Genomic DNA, 21,782 nt, shown 5'->3' on the forward strand with positions numbered 1-21,782 from the left:
CCTGGCAGTTAGAACAATTGATCCGTGGAACAGCTTCCCTCCAGAGGTTGTGAATGCCCCAACAATGGAAGTTTATAAGAAGATGTTGGATAACCATCTGTCTGAAGTAGTTTAGGGTTTCCTGCCTAAGCAGGGGGTTGGACTAGAACAGTGGTCCCCAACGTTTTTTCCACCAGGGACCAGTTTCAGCAAGGCAATTTTTCTATGGCCCGGTGGGGGCGGAAAGGGGTGTGGTTGGGGGCGGGATTAAGCATGGGGGTGCTGGTCCTTCCCGCCCCTCTTTCCCGCCATCGCCCTGTGGCCGGCAGAACCTGCCTCCCAAACCCTCTTGCCCGGCGGCAGGTGAAGCGCTGGAGGGAGGGGGTCAGGCCGGCCCTCCTGCCTCCCCCCCCAGCCAAAAACGCAAAGGCGTGCCACGGCAGAAGCCAAAAGAGGCTTGAGTCTCCCGGTCCTTCCCGCCCCTCTGTCCCGTCCATCGCCCTGTGGCCGGCAGAACCTGCCTCCCGAGGCCTCTTTCCCAGCGGGAGATGAAGCACTGGAGGGAGGGGGCGGCGGCAGGAGGACTGGCAGCTGCTGACTCCACGGACCGGTGCAACATGCCCCGCGGCCCGGTACTGGTCCGCGACCCGGTGGTTGGGGACCCCTGGACTAGAAGACCTCCAAGGTCCCTTCCAACTCCGTCGTTATTATTATTTATTAAAATGACTCATGACCGTTTTTCACAATTAAAGACCTTTGCAGCCTGCCCTCATTATTGTGTAATCAACATTCAGATGCTGGGCAACTGACTTCACATTTACAACTGTTGCAGTGTGCAATAATACCTTTGGTGACCGAGGGGCGGTAGTCAGATTCACTTAACAACTGGGTGACTAACTGCAGAGATTCACTTTATAGCTGAGGCAGCAGAGGTGGTAAAATGGGGCAAAGCGAATGTCTCTCTTAACAACAGAAATTTGGGGCCGAGTTGTGGTCATAAGTTGGGGACTACCTGTAAAAAGATCCAGCTGGGCAGCATTGGAACGTTGTTGTGTCAAAAAATATAACCACCCAGGATTCACATCTTTCATTTTGGTGTCCCTGTCTTCCGGAGCAGCTGTTAGCGATGGCCTTATTCTCCTCAACTTATTTCCATTTCCATTTTCAAATCAAGAAAAGAATCCTTTCATTTTCCTGCCAGCTTTTCTTTCTTTCCGTTAAGCAGTACAGTTACTTTAGTGTGTGCCTCCTTTATATTTATTGTTTGCTGCTTTTAACTTTTATTTTTTAATTATTCTATTATATTGCTTTTTTTGTTTTTGGTCTTTTTCTGGAGAACGTATTGAAGATGCTACACCTATTGTTGTGGTTCAGCCTGAGGCAGATCAAAGGCCAGCCTGCGTCTCTGCTGGCTCCATGCCCGGAGGAGGCTGACAGCGAAGAGGAGGGGGCTGAGCAGTCGGACGGGGGAGGGTCCAGTCAGGAATGTGAGGAGGAAGAACAGCATGGGAGCCCCGGGGAGGGGCCCTCCCCTGCCAGTAGCTTGGAGTCATTAGGTCAGCGGTCCCCAAACTACGGCCCACGGGCCGGATGCGGCCCGCTGAGGTCTTTTAACCGGCCCACGGCAGCACACAAGATTTTACCGATCGATATAATAAGAGGGAGAAATAGAGAGGGAGAGAGAAATGAAGAGGAGAGATAGAAAGGGAGAAATAGAGGGGGAGGGAGGAGAGAAAGTGTGAGAGATACAAAGAGGGAGAGTTAGAAAGAGAGTGAGTGAGAGAAAGAAAGAGAAAGAGGGAGAGATAGAGAGGGAGAGAGAAAGGAAGAGGGAGAGATGGAAAGAGAGAGAGAAAGAGAAAAATGAGACAATGATGGAGGGAAAGAACGAGGGAGAGGAAAATGAAACAAATGAGAGAAAAGGAAGAGGGAAGAGAGAAGTGGAGAGGAGGGAAGGAAGGAAGGAGAAATGGAGTTTGTTGATTTAAGTTTAAATTTGCTTGTTAATAAAGAAGTATAAATTACTTTATTACTTAATTATTAATTACTTAATTAGTTATTACTTCTTTATTTTAAATATTGTATTTGTTCTCATTTTGTTTTTTACTTTAAATAAGGTATGTGCAGTGTGCATAAGGATTTGTTCATAGGTTTTTTTTTATAGTCCGGCCCTCCAACAGTCTGAGGGACAGTGAACTGGCCCCCTGTGTAAAAAGTTTGGGGACCCCTGCATTAGGTGGCCAGGCACAAGCTGTCATTGACATGCGACAGAGACGTTTAGATCAAAGGAAGGAGCAATTGAGGAGATATTATCAGCATTGAATAAGGAACATCAGGGCTTGGGTGTGGTCCTCATTAGCAGGGAAGGGTTTATAAGGCAGGCAAGCTATTGAAGCCATGTGGAGTGTTATCAGTTTGGAGTTCCTGTAACCTGCATTGTTTCTCGGCGTCTCTGTTCCTGGCTTGTGACCCAGCAGTCTTGAAGAACTGTGGGAGGTGTAGGTCTGTTATCTACAGCCTCGTCTTGGCAGCAGGAATCCTATGTTGATGTATGGACAATTACCTTCGTGTATATATTTGGAGTTCCAGTGTTTTCCTGCTTTGTAAGGACATTTTCTGTTAGCTTCGTTTTCCTTGAACATTATAAAACTGTATTTGAATTTTACGGTGTGTCTGGCTTATCTTTTTGGGTTGGTCATAGCTTCCGGAGTGACCCAGACACAACACCTATATTAAAAGTTGAGTCAATTAATTATATAAACACTAAAAAAAAAAAACACCTTGAAAAAGATACCATATTTTTCGGAGTAGAAGATGCTCCGGACTATTAAGATGCACCTACCTTTTTGGGGAAGGCAAAAAACCCCCTGCCTTTGTCTCCCAGCATCCATCCAGTATTCATTTGGTCTGTTTACCGCAGCTCATTCGCCGCTGCAGCCCATTTGCTGTGGCCTATTCACCACCATCCATTCAATGTACCTATTTGCTGCCGTGGCGGACCACTTGGTGCAGCCCTTTTGGCATTGCCGTGACCCGTTCAGCATTGCCGATCTCCGCCACCTGGAACCAGCCCAAAATGCAATGTGAGGAGGTCAAAAATGGGGCACGTGGAGGCCGATAACAGCTGAAGGGTGGGAGCCAGACAGTGGGTGGGTGCAATTTTCACCCACTTTCTGTGGGGCGGGGGGGCCATCTTGCACTGTGAAAAGTACAGTACTGAAGGCATGCAGCCCTCCCCCAGTGGGTCGACCTCTAGGGAGGTACTGAATGCCATGATTGCCACATCAGAATGAAGCGACAGAGAGAAAGTTTTCTCGATGAGGCGACCTCTGTTAAATCAGGATCGCTCCTTTTATTGTGTTTCCCTCTTCTGATATGTGGTACAGAATAACCAATTCGCGAACGCCACATACATTAAGTCATCTTCCAACTACAATTCACTCCTACACCATATAAGGCAAGCTTCTCATGACTTCCCTATAGATAATTAACGGAAGCTCCATTCTTTGCCTTTTTCATGGATTGTGTGTTTGCAAAGGAATGACAGTAATGCAAATCGTATATTTCCTTATATGGAAGTTAGCTATAGGTTTTCTTCATATTGCATACCAAGTTAAATGCTTTCCATACATGGTCATAGATTCTGCAGCTTGCTTACTCAGCCTGGACTTTGCTGCCTTTCCATAGAGGAAGAATTAAGGTTTTATTCAGCATACAATTGGGCTAAAACATCACTCTCCAGTAATATTTCATTCCCATAGTTCAGTGCTTATAAACCTATGATTACAACACAGTGCACTTGCCGAATCGCTGTTTTCAGCTCATTATAAATGATATTACAATTTGGATGAAAGTAGGAAATGTTTTTATATTGTTTGTTGATTCCTAGATGGTAGTGAAAACATTTATGGATATGGACCAGGATTCAGAAGATGAGAAACAACAATATCTCCCTTTAGCCTTGCACCTTGCATCCGAATTCTTCCTCAGGAACCCCAACAAAGATGTCCGTCTCCTTGTCGCTTGTTGTTTGGCTGATATATTTCGAATTTATGCCCCTGAAGCACCATATACTTCACATGACAAGCTCAAGGTAAATCAACAAATTATTTCCACCTTCTTTGGCTCTTTGTGATTTTCAAAGAAACCATGGTTGTCTTGCTAAGTCAATAATGCGTAATACACTTGTGATCATAAGCCAGGATTAATTATCCGAACAAAGTGAGGCAACTATTAATCTTGCAGCTTCCTTTTCCAAACGGAGAAGAACTAAAAATATCTGCCTTGTCTTTTGTTGGGGGAAAAATCATGCTGTTTTTTGAACCGTTTGTTGGATAATCGTGCCAACTACATGAATCCGATTTAAGATAGTGCCAACCAGGAGGGAAGAGTATATGAATTTCAAACATTTATCGCTTTGATCATGTAAGCTTGGAACCGTATAGTGATGCTTAAGTACCTCCCCTAAAAGGTATTTCAATATGTAGAGGAGCTAGCATTAATAAAAGTTTGTAGATTGCAAGCTCATTTGCTTAATTGGGTTCTCTTTATCTAGTATTCTGGTCCTCATGAAGTGTAAATGTGTGCAGTACTTGTGAATGATCCCAGGTCTTGAGGAGTTAGGAACAGCCAGTCTAGTTGCTAACTCTTCATTCCACCATAGTCAACTAGCTCCAGGGAAGAAATGGCTAATCAAAGCATTTACAAACCTTTACCCATCACTGGGTAAAGTTAATCATTACATCTGAAAAAAAAAATAATCTGAATTTTCTTAATGCTGGGAATATCACCTAAATTGCAAAACAACAGCAAGAAGATAACATAGAAACATAGAAGACTGACGGCAGAAAAAGACCTCATGGTCCATCTAGTCTGCCCTTTTACTATTTCCTGTATTTTATCTTACAATGGATATATGTTTATCCCAGGCATGTTTAAATTCAGTTACTGTGGATTTCCCAACCACGTCTGCTGGAAGTTTGTTCCAATGATCTACTACTCTTTCAGTAAAATAATATTTTCTCATGTTGCCTTTGATCTTTCCCCCAATAAAAATCTATAGATAGTAGAATTCATTTAAAAAAATCTTTCTTCTTGTTTTGCAGGATATATTTTTGTTTATTACAAGACAGTTAAAAGGATTAGAGGACACAAAAAGCCCTCAGTTTAACAGATACTTTTACTTATTAGAGGTAAGAATTTGTATGGAATTAAATCAGATACGTATCAGTGCTCAACAAAACTTCAGTCAATGTTTATGAATGTTGTAGTTTCGTTTCTGTTGAAAAGTAATAAGGCAAAATATTTTTCTCTTTGCTCCTTTCATTTTAATGTATCAAAGCATACAAAATTGTTACAATGCTTTTTTCAACAAACCTTTATCATTGGCAAGTTATTGTGAGGTTATGCTGACCTTTTGCCAGTTCAGATTGAAATGATAATATGAATGCTTTGTTTTTGTTACAGAATTTAGCGTGGGTTAAATCTTACAACATCTGCTTTGAGTTGGAAGATTGCAATGAAATTTTTATTCAGCTTTTTAGGACTCTCTTTTCAGTTATCAAGTAAGTTGGAGTACTCATGTCTATTGTGCAGTTTCAGAAAGGTGCATATATGTTAATGAATATATACTGTATTTCTGCACCGTAATTATGTTTTTAGTACAAGTTTATAAAACAATGTTACTACACATGAACTTCAGGGTTTCAAAACATGAATTCTGTAATGGCACAATTACCTGTCTGAGAAATACACCATGGTTATTATAGGCATGCCTAAATATCAAAATCAAGTTATTTATATCTTACGAATCTTAATACATCCAAGCAATGAGCCTGAATAGAGATTCATGAAAATTTTGCTTCTCTGTAAGTTCCATTTAATTCTGTGAGTCTGGATAATTAATTGGCAAAAAAATTGATGGAGGACAAAAATATAATTGGAAAGAATTTTTTAAAATTGCCTGTTGACTGATCAATTGATTGACTAATTGCCTGATGATGGCTTGATGATGCTACCTAGTTTGGTTGTGGAATGTCTGCAAGAAGACCACCTGGCTTAGAGAACACCGAGGGCCCAGGATGGTCCACAATTAGAACATTTTACTTTCCCATATAAAAATATGTGGGTTTTTTATTGTTTTGCCTTTGGGGTATAGTGACATTGGCAAGAAACTAACAATTCATCCTGAATTTTAGAGCAAAGGTGTTAGAAATCTTCCAGATATGTAATATTAATATATAATATGTAACCTATCTCCTCATCCTATGCAAATGATTTTGATAATAAGCATTAATGCTTCAGTGAATTAGTGAGAAAGGTATGGGGAAAACAGAAGAGCCCGAGTAACATGGTGTTTCCAAGTAAAATCAAGAGAGAAATAAACGTACAATGTCTTTCATATGACCCGGCTCATTTTTATTAAATACAAGTGGAAAAGATTACTGACTGAAATTTAGTAACAAGTTATAATAGAATGGAATAGAATGGAATAAGATTAGGAAAAGAAACCGCCTTCTACAGCACGAATCCCAGCGGCCGATAAGGTCCCACAGAGTTGGCCTTCTCCGGGTCCCATCAACCAAACAATGTCGTTTGGCGGGCCCCAGGGGAAGAGCCTTCTCTGTGGCAGCCCCGACCCTCTGGAATCAACTCCCCCCCCGGAGATTAGAACAGCCCCCACACTCCTTGTCTTTCTCAAGTTACTTAAGACCCACCTATATCGCCAGGCATGGGGGAACTAAGACATCTCCCCCAGGCTTTCTTATATTTTATGTCTGGTATGTATGTGTTGCATGGTTTTTAACAGTTGGGGTTTTTAATATAATTTTTATTATTAGATTTGTTCCATTGTTATACTGTTTTTATTACTGTCGTGAGCCGCCCCGAGTCTTCGGAGAGGGGCGGCATACAAATCTAATAAATTATTATTGTTGTTGTTGTTGTTATTAATAGAATATGATAGAATTCTTTATTAGCCAAGTGTGATTTGGCACACAAGGATTTTGTCTTTGGTACCTATGCTCTCAGTGTACATAAAGGAAAATATACATTTGTCAAGAAACATGAGGTACAACACTTAATGATTGTCATAGGGATCAAATAAGCAACGAGGAAACAATATTATTAAAAATTATAAGGATACAAGCAACAAGTTACAGGCATAAAGTCATAAGTGAAAGGAGATGGGTGAGAGGAATGATGAGAAAAAAACTAGTAGTAATAATAGTGCAGACTAGGGCAGACTAGATGGACCATGAGGTCTTTTTCTGCCGTCAGTCTTCTATGTTTCTATGACTTAGGAAACAGTTTGACAGTGTTGAGGGAATTATTTGTTTAGAAGAGTGATGGTTTTTAATTGAGTACTAACACTGTTGTCACTTAATAATCTAATTTTTCATGTTATATTTAGTAATAGCCACAATCAGAAGGTCCAAATGCATATGCTAGATTTGATGAGTTCTATCATCATGGAAGGCGACGGGCTGACCCAAGAACTGTTGGACTCCATTCTTATCAACCTCATTCCTGCACACAAGGTTTGCAAAGACCAAAAAAGTTCTTGCCCTCTTGGGAGAGAAATTGAAAGTCTTCTTATACAGCAGGGGTGGGGAACTATGGCTCTTTTATGACCTCTGGACTTAAAACTCCCAGAATTCTTGAGCCATCATGGCTTGGTAAGGCCACACTTATGGAATACTGCATTCAGTTTTGGTCACCACGATGTAAAAAAGACATGAAGACTCTAGAAAGAGTGCAGAGAAGAGCAACAAAGATAATTAGGGGACTGGAGGCTAAAACATATGAGGAACGGTTGCAGGAACTGGGTATGTCTACGGAGAGGGGCGGCATACAAATCTAATAAATAAATAATAAATAATGTCTAGTTTAATGAAAAGAAGCACCAGGGGAGACATGATAGCAGTGTTCCAATATTTGAATGGCTGCCCCAAAGAACAAATGGCCTCCCCAAAGCATCTGAGGGCAGGACAAGAAGCAATGGGTGGAAACTAATCAAGGGGAGAAGTAACCTAGAATTAAAGCAAAAATTTCCTGATAGTTAGAACAATTAATCTATGGAACAGCTTTCCTCCAGAAGTTTTAAATGCCCCAACATTGGAAGTTTTTTAAGAAGATGTTGGATAACCATTTGTCTGAAGTGGTGTAAGGTTTCCTGCCTACGGGGGTTGGACTAGAAGACCTCCAGGTTCCCTTCCAATTCTTATTTTTATTATTATTAAGTCCACAACTCATAAAGAAGCCATAGTTCCCCCACTTCTATCTGACAAGACGTATTGTCAAAATAATAGAAAACTTGGTAGTCTTCTGCTGATCTTTCCTTTCTCTTATTTCTACTGTAACTTCATAGGGGCGATCTTATTTTTTAAATAGAAAGATGTTCAGAAAAAAATATAAAGGACGTGCTGGTAAATGCAACAACTATACATATTTGAACACATATTTTGCTGTCAGTATATAATTTGATGTTATAATTTGTGGGCCTACTAGAGCAGTTTAAAAAAAGTTATTTTAAAATGAAAGTGAACAATTTGTTAAGTCCGCTAGGTGACAGCTGTCACGACCTCTTCTGGAAGTGAATTCTATAAACCAAAGACCCTCTGGGTGAAGAAATATTTCCCTTGATTTGTCCTCACTTTCTTACCTATGAGCTTTAGGGAGTGCCCCCTTGTCCTAGTATTGTGTGATAGAGAAAATAATTTTTCTCTATCCACCTTTCCTATCCCATGCATGATTTTATACATTTCGATCAAGTCACCCCTTAAACGCCGTCTTTCAAGGCTGAAGAGACCAAGGCTTTGCAACCTGGTATCATAAGGGAGGTGCTCCATTTCCTTTATCATTCTTCTTGCCCTTTTTTGCACATTGTCCAGTTCCATTATATCCTTCTTGAGGTGCGGTGTTATAATAATGCCTCATAGCTTGTGTTCGAAAATGTCTAGTGTGTATTGGTTGATGACAACTGTAATTTTCTTAAATATTTTTTTCTTTTTATTCTAGAACCTTAATAAACAGGCCTTCGATCTTGCAAAAATCCTGTTGAAAAGAACAGTCCAAACCATTGAGCCATGCATTGCCAATGTATGTATGACACATTTTAACATCTTAGTGGATTGTTGCATCTTAAAACCTGGGTTGGTTTTGAGTACAGTGATACCTTGTCATACACACTTAATTGGTTCCAGGACGAGGTTCTTAAGGTGAAATGTTTGTAAGACGAAACAATGTTTCCCATAGGAATCAATGGAAAAGCGATTAATGCGTGCAAGCCCAAAATTCACCCCTTTTGCCAGCCGAAGCGCCCGTTTTTGCGCTGCTGGGATTCCCCTGAGGCTCCCCTCCATGGGAAACCCCACCTCCGGACCTCTGTGTTTTTGCGATGCTACGATTTCACTGAGGCTCCCCTTGCTGGGAAACCCCACCTCCAAAATCCCATTGCCAGCGAAGCGCCCGTTTTTGCGCTGCTGGGATTCTCCTGCTGGGATTCCCCTGCAGCATCACAAAAACACGGAAGTCCAGAGGTGGGGTTTCCCATGGAGGGGAGCCTCAGGGAAATCCCAGCAGTGCAAAAACAGGTGCTTCACTGGCAACGGAAGTTTGTAAGAAGAGGCAAAAAAATCCTAAACCCCGGGTTTGTATCTCGAAAAGTTTATATGACGAGGCGTTTGTAAGACGAGGTATCACTGTATTTCTTTGGATTCATTATAGCAAATTTATAACATGTGAAAATGAGTATTGATACTTTGCATGCACCACGAGGTGAGTTACTCAGCAATCATAATCCCACATCTATGACCCATCCTTCCCACCATTTCACTCAGAGATAAGTTTAATTCATGACAGCGCAGTCATTCTGTGTTGGCCAAGTAGCAAGTTGTGACATTGTCTGCTGATAAACAGAAGAAATTACTCAGTGTAGCAAATCGAATTTTTAGACTGTCCAACATCTAGAGTTAAAAATAATTTACAGTGATATGGGTTACAACTCTCTTGCCACTTGCTACAAATGCTTACAAAGTGCCTATCTTTGAAATCTGTAAGCCAATTATAAGGGGGGGGGGATCGACTTTCCAAATAAAAAGCTAGCTTTAAGGCTTAGTACCTACCTAGGGATAATTCATTTAAATAGGATTATCTATGAACTTGTTAACATGTTTGTAATGCAGAGATAGAAGTGAAAGGGTTTGTGTGTGTAAAATTCAGTTAGGTAAAAATGTTGCATCATGTTGTTAAATAGTTTAATACCAGGCCATCAATATGATCATAGTTTAAGCTGCAGCTTTACTGTATTTTCGGAGTATAAGACGCACCGCAGTATAAGACACAGCTTAAGTTTTTGGGGAGGAAAATAGGGAAAAGAATCTGATCGCCAGATATTCATCTGACCAGGGTCCTTAGTCTGGTCAGCTTCAGCACATTATTTTATCCCCTGGTTAGTGCTTTAAAAAAAAAACCTTTATTCTGAGAGAGTAACAATGAAAGAACTTGCAAGCCAGTAAGAGCTGGGAACATCATTAGCACCTGGAAAGAAACATTTGGAGGAAGCAGAGCAATGGAAAAACCCCTGCAAAGACTTAAAGCTTGGAATACATTCTTGGCAGAGAGTAACAATGAAAGAGCTTGCAAGCCGGTAAGAGCTAGGAACATTGTTAGCACCTGGTTAGAGTTTGGGGGGGGGGGGAGCAGCTACATTCATAGTATAAGATGAACCCAAATTATCAGCCTCTTTTAGAGAGGAAAAAGATGTGTCTTATACTCTGAAAAATACGGTAAATCTGGGTAGTACCATGGCTAATTCCTTTCTCAAGCTTGCTTGTTCCAGTCTCATTTCCACGCTATCAGATTCTAACAGACTTGAACGACCAGAATGTTAGTCCACAATTTGCTCTGAAGTAGAATGCTAATCTTTTTAACTGGCAGAGTCCTTGTGAAATACACTTGATACCCAAAATATATCCCAAAAGATAATCTTGCTTTGTGATTTCAAAGATTACTATTTCACTTTTTTTTAAAAAACACAACTCTTTACTGTCTACCCTTTTTAGATAGGTTCTACCGCTTGAGACAGCAATTTTTAATGCCTTTTGCTATTTTGAGAATCCTGGCATTCTGTAATCTGCTCCAACATATGTGTAGCTAGAATTTCATCTGCGATACTGTGCGTTGAATAGAAATTGAAACCACAATTCTATTTATTTATTAATCGAGTTTATACACTGCCCCATCTTTACTGCCAAAGCGACTCTGGCTGGTTTACAAGTTACAAGCAATAAAAACCACATAAAAATCCATTCAAAAGTAGACAAAGTTAAAAAAAAATGGAGAGAGCGCCCCAAAGCCACCCAGCCATCCTCAGCGTTATGTCCCACTCGTAGATCTTCGTACTAGTTGACACAGCCAGATCTTAATCAGAAAGCCAGCCACGGCAGTGGGCAACCATGTCTACTGGAGATTTTTCTCCGTTGAAAAATAAACCAGAAGCTCACACAATTTGTTTGTTTGTTTATTTATTTAATTGGATTTATCTGCCACCCAACTCCAATAGGACTCTAGGCGGCCTATTGTCTTTTTTTTTTAATTGAAAAAGTTTTATTTATACACATATATACATAACACAAAAGACATTTAAAAACATTGGACATTTGTGTAGCAAATCTGTTTTACATTTCTTGTTGTGCTCTCAACATCGAGCATATTATTATTGACAAATCATATACATCGATCTTCTGTACATACTCTCACTCATTCATGGTCCCAGGCCTGCCAGAAAAGCCAGGTCTTAATGGCTTTCCTGAAGACCGGTAGGGTGGGGATAATATAGATCTTCGGAGCAAGTTGATTCCAAAGTGACGGAGCTGCCACAGAGAAGGCCCTTCCCCGAGGCCCCGGCAGTCGACATTGTTTGGCGGATAGGACCTAGAGAAGACCGACTCTGCGGGCCCTTATTGGTTGTAGAGAAGTACAGTGGTACCTCTACCTAAGAACACCTCTACTTACAAACTTTTCTAGATAAGAACTAAATAAGATTTTTTTTTTGCCTCTTCTCAAGAACCATTTTCCACTTACAAACCCGAGCCTCCGAAACTGTAACCACAAAAGGCAGAAAGACTCCTCTGTGGGGCCTCCCTAGGAATCTCCTGGGAGGAAACATGGCCGGAAAAGGCAGGGAGAAGCCTCCGTGGGGCCCCTCTAGGAATCTCCTGGGAGGAAACAGGGCCTCCACCCTCCCTGTGGGAAAAATTGCTTTTTCTTACAAACTTCTACTTCAGAACCTGGTCACGGAACAAATTAAGTTCGTAAGTAGAGGTACCACTGTATGAGGTAGAGGGCGGTTCCATAAATAGTCTGGTCCTAAGCCATGTAGGACTTTAAAGATAATAACCAACGCCTTGAATTGCACTTGGAAGCCAACTGGCAATCAATGCAGTCCGTGGAGTAATGTGGGTGTGTTTGGAGTCCCGAGTCTACGGAGAGGAGCGGCATACAAATCTAATAAATAAATAAATAAACACACCTGCTGTGGCTCGCGCAGCTGCATTTTGAACCAGCAGTTGATTGATTTTAGCTGAATTAAATAGCTTCTTTATAATCATAATAAAGATATTTACAATACCATATGCTGAGCATTTCTCTTCATTCAATTACAGAGAATTAGCTTCATTACAGCAAGCTCAGAGCAGAGATCTTAAAGAGATCATTACACAACTTGAGCAGACTTTGAACAAGACCTCACCCAGCCCTAAGCTTACAGTTTCTCCTGCACAGACTCAGTAGCAGTTAACTCTCAATGGCTTGCTGAGTTGCTGTGCTAATTTATTGGCTGACCTTGTTACCACTTCCAGCTCACGAATATTTCAACAATGCCTTAGAGGCCAAGATGTCCCGTAGGGCAGGAGGGATATTTAATATTGAACATAGCTTTGCGAAAATGTGATAGCGTCACGGCAACGATCAGTTGAAATGTGTAGGCACTTTGAAAATATTTACCTTTTTAAATGGTTTTTCTCTCTTATTAGTTTTTTAATCAGGTTTTGGTACTAGGAAAGTCTTCTGTGAGTGACTTGTCTGAGCACATATTTGATCTAATTCAAGAACTTTTCGCTGTCGATCCTAATCTACTGTTATCTGTCATGCCACAGCTGGAGTTCAAGCTGAAGGTAAGAAGAATTAATCTCACCTCAAATTCTTAAATAAAAGGGTTTTGCATGAAAGTCTGTAGCATGTGCAGAGGGAAAAGGGAGTTGTGTGTTTTTGCAAGTTGCTGAGATGGAAGTACAAGGAGGCCAAGAGATAGCATTGCAAATGCGTGTTGGCAGTTCGACATTATGACCAAGGATAGGCAGGCATGAATCTCTGATGTCACCAAAACAAATGTGTTTCCATACTTGCCAAGTGGAAGTAACTATATCTTCGACAACTTCCAAAGAAACATTTGGCATGCTCACGAAACAATAAGAAATACCATCCTGGGCTGTATCGCAGAAGGATGGCATCAGGAGCTGTGGTGGTGGAGTGGTTAGAATGCAGTATTGCATGTAATGTTTAACAACTATCTCACCTAGCAACCGAGGTTTGGGGCTCAATTGTCATCATAAGTCAATTGAACCTGGGAAAGGATTTCAAGAAGCTACCCAGAGTCCTCTGGGAGTTGGGCGGCCTACAAGAACAATACAAGACCACCTTCTGCCGCACGAATCCCAGCGACCAGTTAGGTCCCACAGAGTTGGCCTTCTCCGGGTCCCGCCAACTAAACAATGTCGTTTGGCGGGACCCAGGGGAAGAGCCTTCTCTGTGGCGGCCCCGACCCTTTGGAACCAACTCCCCCCCGATATCAGAGTTGCCCCCACCCTCCTAGCCTTTCGTAAGCTCCTTAAAACCCACCTCTGTCGTCAGGCATGGGGGAATTGACATTTTCCCTCCCCCTAGGCTTATACAATTTATGTATGGTATGCTAGTATGTATGATTGGTTTCTAAATTGGGGTTTTATAAATTAATTAAATATTAGATTTGTTACATTGTATCATTATTGCTGTGAGCCGCCCTGAGTCTGCGGAGAGGGGCGGCATACAAATCTGATAAATAAAAAAATAATAAATTAAAAATAAAATGGATGGTGGGTGGGTGGGTGGGTGGATGGATGGATGGATGGATAGATAGATAGATAGATAGATAAATAGATAGATAAATAGATAGATAAATAGATAGATAAATAGATAGATAAATAGATAGATAAATAGAAGGATAGAGTGCACAATTTACATTACTTTGATTTAACTCACTTTGTGGAATGACAGCAGATATTCTGACTGGCTTAAACGTTATATCCATACATTTAGCTTTTTTCTTCTTCTTAACTGACAGAGCAACGACGGAGAAGAACGCTTAGCTGTCGTAAAGCTTTTAGCCAAGTTATTTGGTTCCAAAGATTCAGATCTTGCGACACATAATCGTCCACTTTGGCAGTGTTTTCTTGGCCGGTGAGAAATGAACCTATATATATTTGGTTGGGTTGATTTTAACTATCCCCTCACCCCTCTGTAATACCTTTTAAAAAAACTTTTACTTGTTTTTAAAAACCCTATATAAAATTTGTAACGAAGTGAATACTACGTGTAAATTTATTGTATTACAGTAAATGGCATATTTGTAAATTTAAATGCCATCTATAATTTCCATGTTTTAGCCAAATAGATTTTCTCCCTTAGTTTAATACATTATGCTGTTATCGTTCCTTGAAATAATATGCATGTACTGCACAATGAATACATGTTTGATTAGCTGAATACAGTCATTACTTTTTTGCTTTGTTTTAAGAAATCGAGCTTGGATTTTGGAAGTTATCCATTTTAATTTTCCTGTCTTTCCTGTGTTTTAAACTGAAAATACTTATTTTTTTTGTTCTGTTTATTGAATTTGCTTTATTGTGTGGGATGCTCAGTATGTTGGGTTATAGATTTGCTGTATGTAGCATTCTGAAAGTATATTTGCATAAAAGCATATTAGTTTATTTTATTCGTCACTGAAGCCAAATATAATTTTGGATTTATATATTCCTCTCTTTTTAGATTCAATGATATTCATGTTCCTGTGAGATTAGAAAGTGTGAAATTTGCAAGTCATTGCTTAATGAACCACCCAGATTTAGCAAAAGACCTCACTGGTAAGATATCTTAATTCAGAAGAGTTGAGGATATTAGATTCAAAGACATAATGTGGAGATACAGCACTGGTTTGATAATAGAATAGAGTGGAATTATTTTATTGGCCAAGTGTGATTGGACATACAAGGAATTTGTCTTGGTACAGATGCTCTCAGTGTCCATAAAAGAAAATATAGATTTGTCAAGAGTCATGAGGTACAACACTTAATGATTGTCATAGGGGTCAAATAAGCAATCAGGAAACAATCAATATTGATAAAAATCTTAAGGATACAAGCAACAAGTTATACCCCTGAGGTTCCCCTCCATGCTGCAGGGGAATCCCAGCATCGCAAAAACAAGCGCTTCGCTGGCAATGGAAGTCCAGAGGTGGGGTTTCCCACGGAGGGGAGCCTCAGGGGAATCCCAGCAGCGCAAAAACAGGTGCTTCGCTGGCAACGGGAGTCCGGAGGTGGAGCATCCCAGCGGCGGCGGTGGGTTTGTAAGGTGAAAATAGTTTGTAAGAAGAGGCAAAAAAATCTTAAACCTTGGGTTTGTATCTCGAAAAGTTTGTATGATGAGGCGTTTGTAAGATGAGGTATCACTGTATTTGAAATAAAATTTATTTTATAAATAAATAAATATTTTTTTTCAGTAGAAGTTACATACTTTTTCTTTGTTTTTCTTTTTGAAATAGAATACTTAAAAGTCAGATCCCATGATCCAGAAGAAGCCATCCGCCACGACGTCATTGTCACAATCATAACTGCGGGCAAAAGAGATCTTTCTTTAGTCAATGACCAGCTCCTTGGCTTTGTCAGAGAAAGGACACTGGATAAGCGGGTAAAATCACTTGGCATCGTAGAATTTCCACATTAGGGGCCCTAGATGCTCCCTAGGGCCTGGATGGAAAGAAATGTCATGCTGTTGTGTTAAAAATGAATGGCAGTCATTGAAAGGATAGCTCAATTGCCAGCGCCCCCTTTCGTCTGAATAACAAACTTGATATGTTTTATGTTGACCAATGCAAAACCGACATTTCTTTTTCCCTGAGTCTTGTTTCGTGTGCGTGAGATCATTTCCGTGTGTGTTGCAGCAGTGTGTGTTTTCAAAATAAAAAGTAGTTTCCCAAAAGCTTTTTGGGGTAGTTTTATGAATTTATTAATTTTAAATTGTAATTAGATTGGTGGGCATTGGATTTGTTATTATGTACTGTTTTTTATTATTGTTGTGAGCCGCCCCGGGTTTGCGGAGAGGGGCGGCATATAAATCCAATAAATCTAAATCTAATCTAGTTACAAGCTGTGCTGATTCAGAAATTTTTATAATCTCAATTGCCTGCGGAGTTACTCAGTCGCCCAGGTAATTCCCAAAGATGCTTTTTTAAGAGGCAGCTGGACTTCCTTGGTTTTACTTTGGAGACGTTTTGCTTGTCATCCAAGAAACTCTGGAAGAAGCTTCTGAGGAGCGAAACGTCTTCAAAGCAAAACCAACATAAGGACCTAAGAAGAGCCCTGCTGAATCGGGCCAAAGCCCATCGAGTCCAGCATTCTGTGACACACAGTGACCCACCAATTGTCCATGGGGATCTTGAGCAGAAAGAGAAGGCAAAACCCTCCCTTTCCCTTGACCCCCAACAAGTGGTACCCAAGGGAATCCTACCTGCCTCAACCAACACAGAAGCGGCACTTGGACATCCGGTTCAGTAACCACCACTTGACCTCCATGAATCTGTCTAATTCTACCTTGAAGCTATCCAGGCTGACAGCTGTCACAACCTCTTCTGGAAGTGAATTCCATAAACCAAGGACCCTCCGGGTGAAGAAATATTTCCCTTTATTTGTCCTCACTTGCTTACCTATGAGCTTTAGGAAGTGCCCCCTCGTCCTAGTATTGTGTGATGGAGAAAATAATTCTTCTCTATCCACCTTTTCTTTCCTGTGCATGATTTTATACAGTTTGATCAAGTTATCTCTTATCATCTTTCAAGGCTGAAGAGACCAAGGCGTTGCAACCAAGAAAGTCCTCTTCAGTTGCCTTGAAAAAGCATCTTTGGTACTATCTCAAACATGTATGGTTTTATAACGCCTTTGACACTGGGATGAAATATTCCCGGTTCGCTCGTTCTTGTGGGTCGTTGGAGAGCCGGTCGCAAAGGGAGCATGAGGCTCTGCCCACGTGCCTGGACGCTGACAATTGGGTTCTTTTATCCAGTGGACATTCACAGAACACTTTGCGCATGGGCAGAGGGTAAAAAAAACTCGAATGGCGGCGTCCGGGCAGATGGGGCGGAGACTCGCGTGCCTTTCGCAACCGGCTCTTCAACAACCCACAAGCCTGAGCGAACCGGGAGAAATTTCATCCCTGCTTTAACATAAAGCTACAGCTTTTCTGAGGGTGTCCTGGTCGTTAATTTTTAAGCCGAAGCTGTTGGTAACATCACCTCCCTGGACTTGTGTATTTTGTTTTGTCTTTGTTCCTTTTTTAAAGTGGCGGGTAAGAAAAGAAGCAATGATGGGACTTGCTCAGCTGTACAAGAAATACTGTCTCCATGCTGAAGCTGGAAAGGATGCCGCAGAGAAAGTCAGCTGGATCAAGGATAAACTTTTGCACATATATTATCAGAATAGCATTGATGATAAGTAAGTGAATGGATCTGCTCTTTCATCCTCTTGTAACAACCCCACAATCCCTTGCGGGATGGAATCTGAGCAACAACAAAGCTAGCATAGTGTTTTACTGGCCAATTGCCCTGTTTTACTGCCCAGGTGCCCTCCCTGTTGCCAATGCGAAGTTTTCTTCAAGAGATACAGTGGTGGTGGTGGTGGGGGGAGTATTTAGTCACACACCAATTGTGCAAGTTCTCCCACTTATAAAGATGAGGTTGTGGACATATGTCTTTTAGACTGATAACAAGTTCAAACAGGTGCCGTTACTACAGGTAATGAGTGGAGGACAGAGGAGCCTCTTAAAGAAGATGTTGCAGGTCTGTGAGAGACACAGAAATCTTGCTTGTTTGTAGGTGACCAAATACTTATTTTCCACCATAATTTGCAAATAAATTCTTTCCAGACCAGACAATGTGATTTTTCTGGATTTGTTGTTCTCATTTTGTTCTCTCATAGTTGAGGTCTACCTATGATGTCAATTACAGGCCTCTCTCGTCTTTTTAAGTGGGAGAACTTGCACAATTGGTGGCTGACTAAATATTTTTTTATCCCGCTGTCTTGTGTCATTGTGCCCTGAGAGAGAAATATCTGCCTCTACCTAGGATAGAAGTCACAGCCTCCTGCTTGTGAGGGGAGAGCTCTACCTATAGGCCACCACATCACTCAAATGGCTCTGCTCTTTCCCCAGAATAAAATCACAAAGCAGTCTGACCCTTCCTTCCCTCCATCCTTTCTTTATTTGAGACCAGCTACAGGGATGGCCACTGATATCTGGCAGATGCATGTTCAAATATCTCACCTTCTCATATCAATCACAGGAATGGATTGCCTCCTTTTGGCCTCTTTGCTTCTCAGACCTTGCTCTGCCCTATGTACATGTGTAGGACAGCGCCCCCCCCCTTTTAAAAAAACCCTTAAGTTATTAAACTATGAGAAGATTAAAACAATGCCTTCGTATGTTCCTTTGCAGATTGCTGGTGGAGAAAATCTTTGCTCAGTATCTTGTTCCTCATAATTTGGAAACCGAAGAGAGGATGAAGTGCTTATATTATTTATACGCTAGCTTAGATCCAAATGCTGTTAAGTGAGTATGGCTTTAACTGGGACAACTGCTATGTGTTAAAAATCGGTTTCACCGGTAATTTTAAATACATGTATTTCGTGTGCAGGCATTTTACATTATGTGTCTTATAAACTGAGCAGAGTTTCTTCTCTGGTGTGATGGCCAGTGCATTGAAGTCACTACCAAGTTTCCCTGAAAATAGGACCCTGTCTTATATTTTTTTGAACCCTGAAATAAGTGCTTGGCCTTATTGTCATGCACTCAGAAGCCGGATTGGGCTTATTATCAGGGAAGTCTTATTTTGGGGAAAACAGAGTAGATATAGATACAGTAGATATGAGAGAGAGATGTTAGTTGGTTAGTTAGTTAGTTAGTTAGTTAGTTAGTTTAGTTTAGTTAGTTAGTTACTTAGTTACTTAGTTAAATAATTAAATAATTAATATGCTGCCCACTCCAATAGGACTCAGGGCAGCTAACAGTAATAATAAGTAGTAAAAGCAATTAAAAAAATACAACAGTGGTAAAACAGAAATATGTAAAAGCCTAAAAAACCCCATAGATAATTAGACAGACAGAGACAGAGAGATACTTTATACCATGTTCTCCCAAAAATAAGACTCTGTCTTATATATTTTTTTTAACCCTGAGATAAGCACTCAGATTTATTGCCATGTGCTCAAAAATCCGATTGGGCTTATTATCAGGGCATGTCTTATTTTGGGGGAAACACGTTAGATATGATGATAAAATAGGTAGGTAGAGAGAGAGAGAGATATGAGAGAGAGAGAGACCATGTTTCTCCGAAAATAAGACTCTGACTTATATTTTTTTAACCCTGAGATAAGCGCTTGGCCTTATTGTCATGCACTCAAAAGCACAATTGGGCTTATTATCAGGGAATGTCTTATTTTGGGAGAAACAAGGTAGCTACATTGGCTATTCAGTAGAATTCAGATCAAGGCAGCACTGCTTTAAAAATTGTATTTTGCAATAGGAATACAGGAATATTTGTTGCACGTGGGTGTAGGAGTGCCTGAATTAAAATAAAGTAAGAAAGCATAGGGATATGGGACTCAAATACAGTATGTGCATTAAAAACATGACTATACTGAGAGTAGAAGAGCTATCTAATTTTGTAAAAGCTGCTGAGTGAAGGAGGTCATGGAATGCCATATGCTATGTATGAAATCACATTCCCCCCCCCCCCCCCCCAAAAATAAAATGTTTTAATATATTTTTCATGTCTTTCTGTCCAGGGCACTGAATGAAATGTGGAAGTGCCAGAACATGCTTAGGAGTCATATGCGGGAATTGCTAGATTTGCATAAAACACCCACCGTAGGTTTCAAAATAATATAATTGTTCTACTTTGCATGTTTTGCTTTTTTAATATTGCTGGATTTTAGAACATTAACATTCCCTGTCTCTTAAAATTGCTGGGTTAAATAACTCTGAATTTGTTCTTGGAACATTACTGTTTCTCAAAACAATTGCCTGTTAAGAGCTTTATAATGAGATATAAAATATGGGAAAATCTACGGCATGAGGAATGATATGGGGGTTATCTTGATTATGTCTTTTCTTACAAGGGCAAACCAATTCTCTATATAACTAAGGTAGTCCTCGACTTACAACCACAATTGAGCCTGAAAATTTCTCTTGCTATGTGAACTATTTGTTAAAGTGAATTTTGCCCCATTTTATGACTTTTCCTGCCATCGTCGTTAAATGAATCCTTGCAGTTGTTAAGTTAGTAACCCGGTTGTTAAGTGAATCTTAAGCTTCCTCCATTGATTTGGCTTGCAAAAGGGGATTCCATGATCCCTTAAATGTAAGTCAGTAGCCATGTTTTATAATTTCAATCACATGACCAAGGGGCAATGTTCCCTCTAAGTTTTTTTCGGGGTGGACGGAAAAGTATAGTGTCTGAGCGGCAGTCCCCTTCGGACTGGGCGGCATAGAAGTATAAACAAGCAAACAAACAAATAAATAAATAAGAAAAAAATCCCTTCTTTTTTATTAAAAGAAAATAATAAAACAAAACCAAAATCTATTACTATTAAAACCGAAACAATCAGCAAAACCAAAAACACGACTATTAATAAATCCATGCTTTAAAATCTTCATTTCTTAAATATTTATCATAGTATTATAGTAATACTCTCCCTCTCTCCTTTCTGTCTGTTGCTCTCTCTTTCTCTCTCTCTTGTTCTCTTTCTCTCTCGCACTTTTTCTCTTGTTTTCTTTCTCTCTCTCTCTCTTGCTTTCTCTCTCGCACTTTCTCTTGTTCTCTCTTGCTATCTCTCTCTCTCTTTCTCTCTCTTTCTCACTTTCTATCTCGCTCTGTCTGTTGCTCTTTCTCTTTCTCTCTCTTTCTTGTTCTCTCTTTCTCTCTGTTCCTTTCTTCTCTGCGGAGGCTGGCGAAGGTTTTTTTTTTAATTTTGAATGTGTCGGGCGGGCTGGCAGAGGGATGTGAAGCAGGCACGCACGCGCGCCCGGCATTGCAAATCACCTTCGCCGGCCTCCGCTGTGAGAAGAACGCCCACCCCACTTCTCCTGCAGCCCCCTCGCTGATAGGCCGGGGTCGAAAGTGCTCTCAGCGAAGGGAGGGGCGGGGCGGGCGTTCCCAAATTGCTCGGAGCGGCTAGCGGCCAGATGAGGAGGACGAGAAGCCGCCACCGCCGCTGCGGGAGGAGCCGCACCCCAAGGCGGGAAGTGGAGGAGGAGAAAGAGAGGCGGATCGGACGGGCGGGCGTGGGACAGCGGCGAGAAGACCGGGGCACAAGGGGGCCAGAGGTGCTGGGGGGGGCAGGGGCGGCCGCGGCTCCTTGCACGACCTTGGAAAAGGGTGTGCGGGGGGGTGTTTTGGGGCACGCAGCCCCGCCCCTTACAGGGTACAGTGCCAAGGGGTG

General features: G+C 41.0%; 1 protein-coding gene across 8 annotated transcripts in view; it reads left to right on the top strand.

Moving 5' to 3' along the window:
- The window catches only part of PDS5A (PDS5 cohesin associated factor A), a 91,760-nt gene that overhangs the window by 28,615 nt on the left and 41,363 nt on the right, over window positions 1-21,782 (top strand). For all 8 annotated transcript variants that reach the window (XM_070757077.1, XM_070757081.1, XM_070757079.1 and 5 more), the window contains exons 3-14: window positions 3,869-4,072; window positions 5,085-5,171; window positions 5,446-5,543; window positions 7,391-7,517; window positions 8,998-9,078; window positions 13,014-13,154; window positions 14,360-14,475; window positions 15,064-15,158; window positions 15,836-15,981; window positions 17,629-17,780; window positions 18,778-18,891; window positions 20,127-20,208. In XM_070757077.1, the coding sequence (XP_070613178.1) occupies window positions 3,869-4,072; window positions 5,085-5,171; window positions 5,446-5,543; window positions 7,391-7,517; window positions 8,998-9,078; window positions 13,014-13,154; window positions 14,360-14,475; window positions 15,064-15,158; window positions 15,836-15,981; window positions 17,629-17,780; window positions 18,778-18,891; window positions 20,127-20,208 (1,443 nt within the window). The remainder of the gene's footprint in view (window positions 1-3,868; window positions 4,073-5,084; window positions 5,172-5,445; window positions 5,544-7,390; window positions 7,518-8,997; window positions 9,079-13,013; window positions 13,155-14,359; window positions 14,476-15,063; window positions 15,159-15,835; window positions 15,982-17,628; window positions 17,781-18,777; window positions 18,892-20,126; window positions 20,209-21,782) is intronic.

Source organism: Erythrolamprus reginae, chromosome 7, assembly GCF_031021105.1.
Source record: "Erythrolamprus reginae isolate rEryReg1 chromosome 7, rEryReg1.hap1, whole genome shotgun sequence".
NCBI lineage: Eukaryota > Metazoa > Chordata > Lepidosauria > Squamata > Dipsadidae > Erythrolamprus > Erythrolamprus reginae.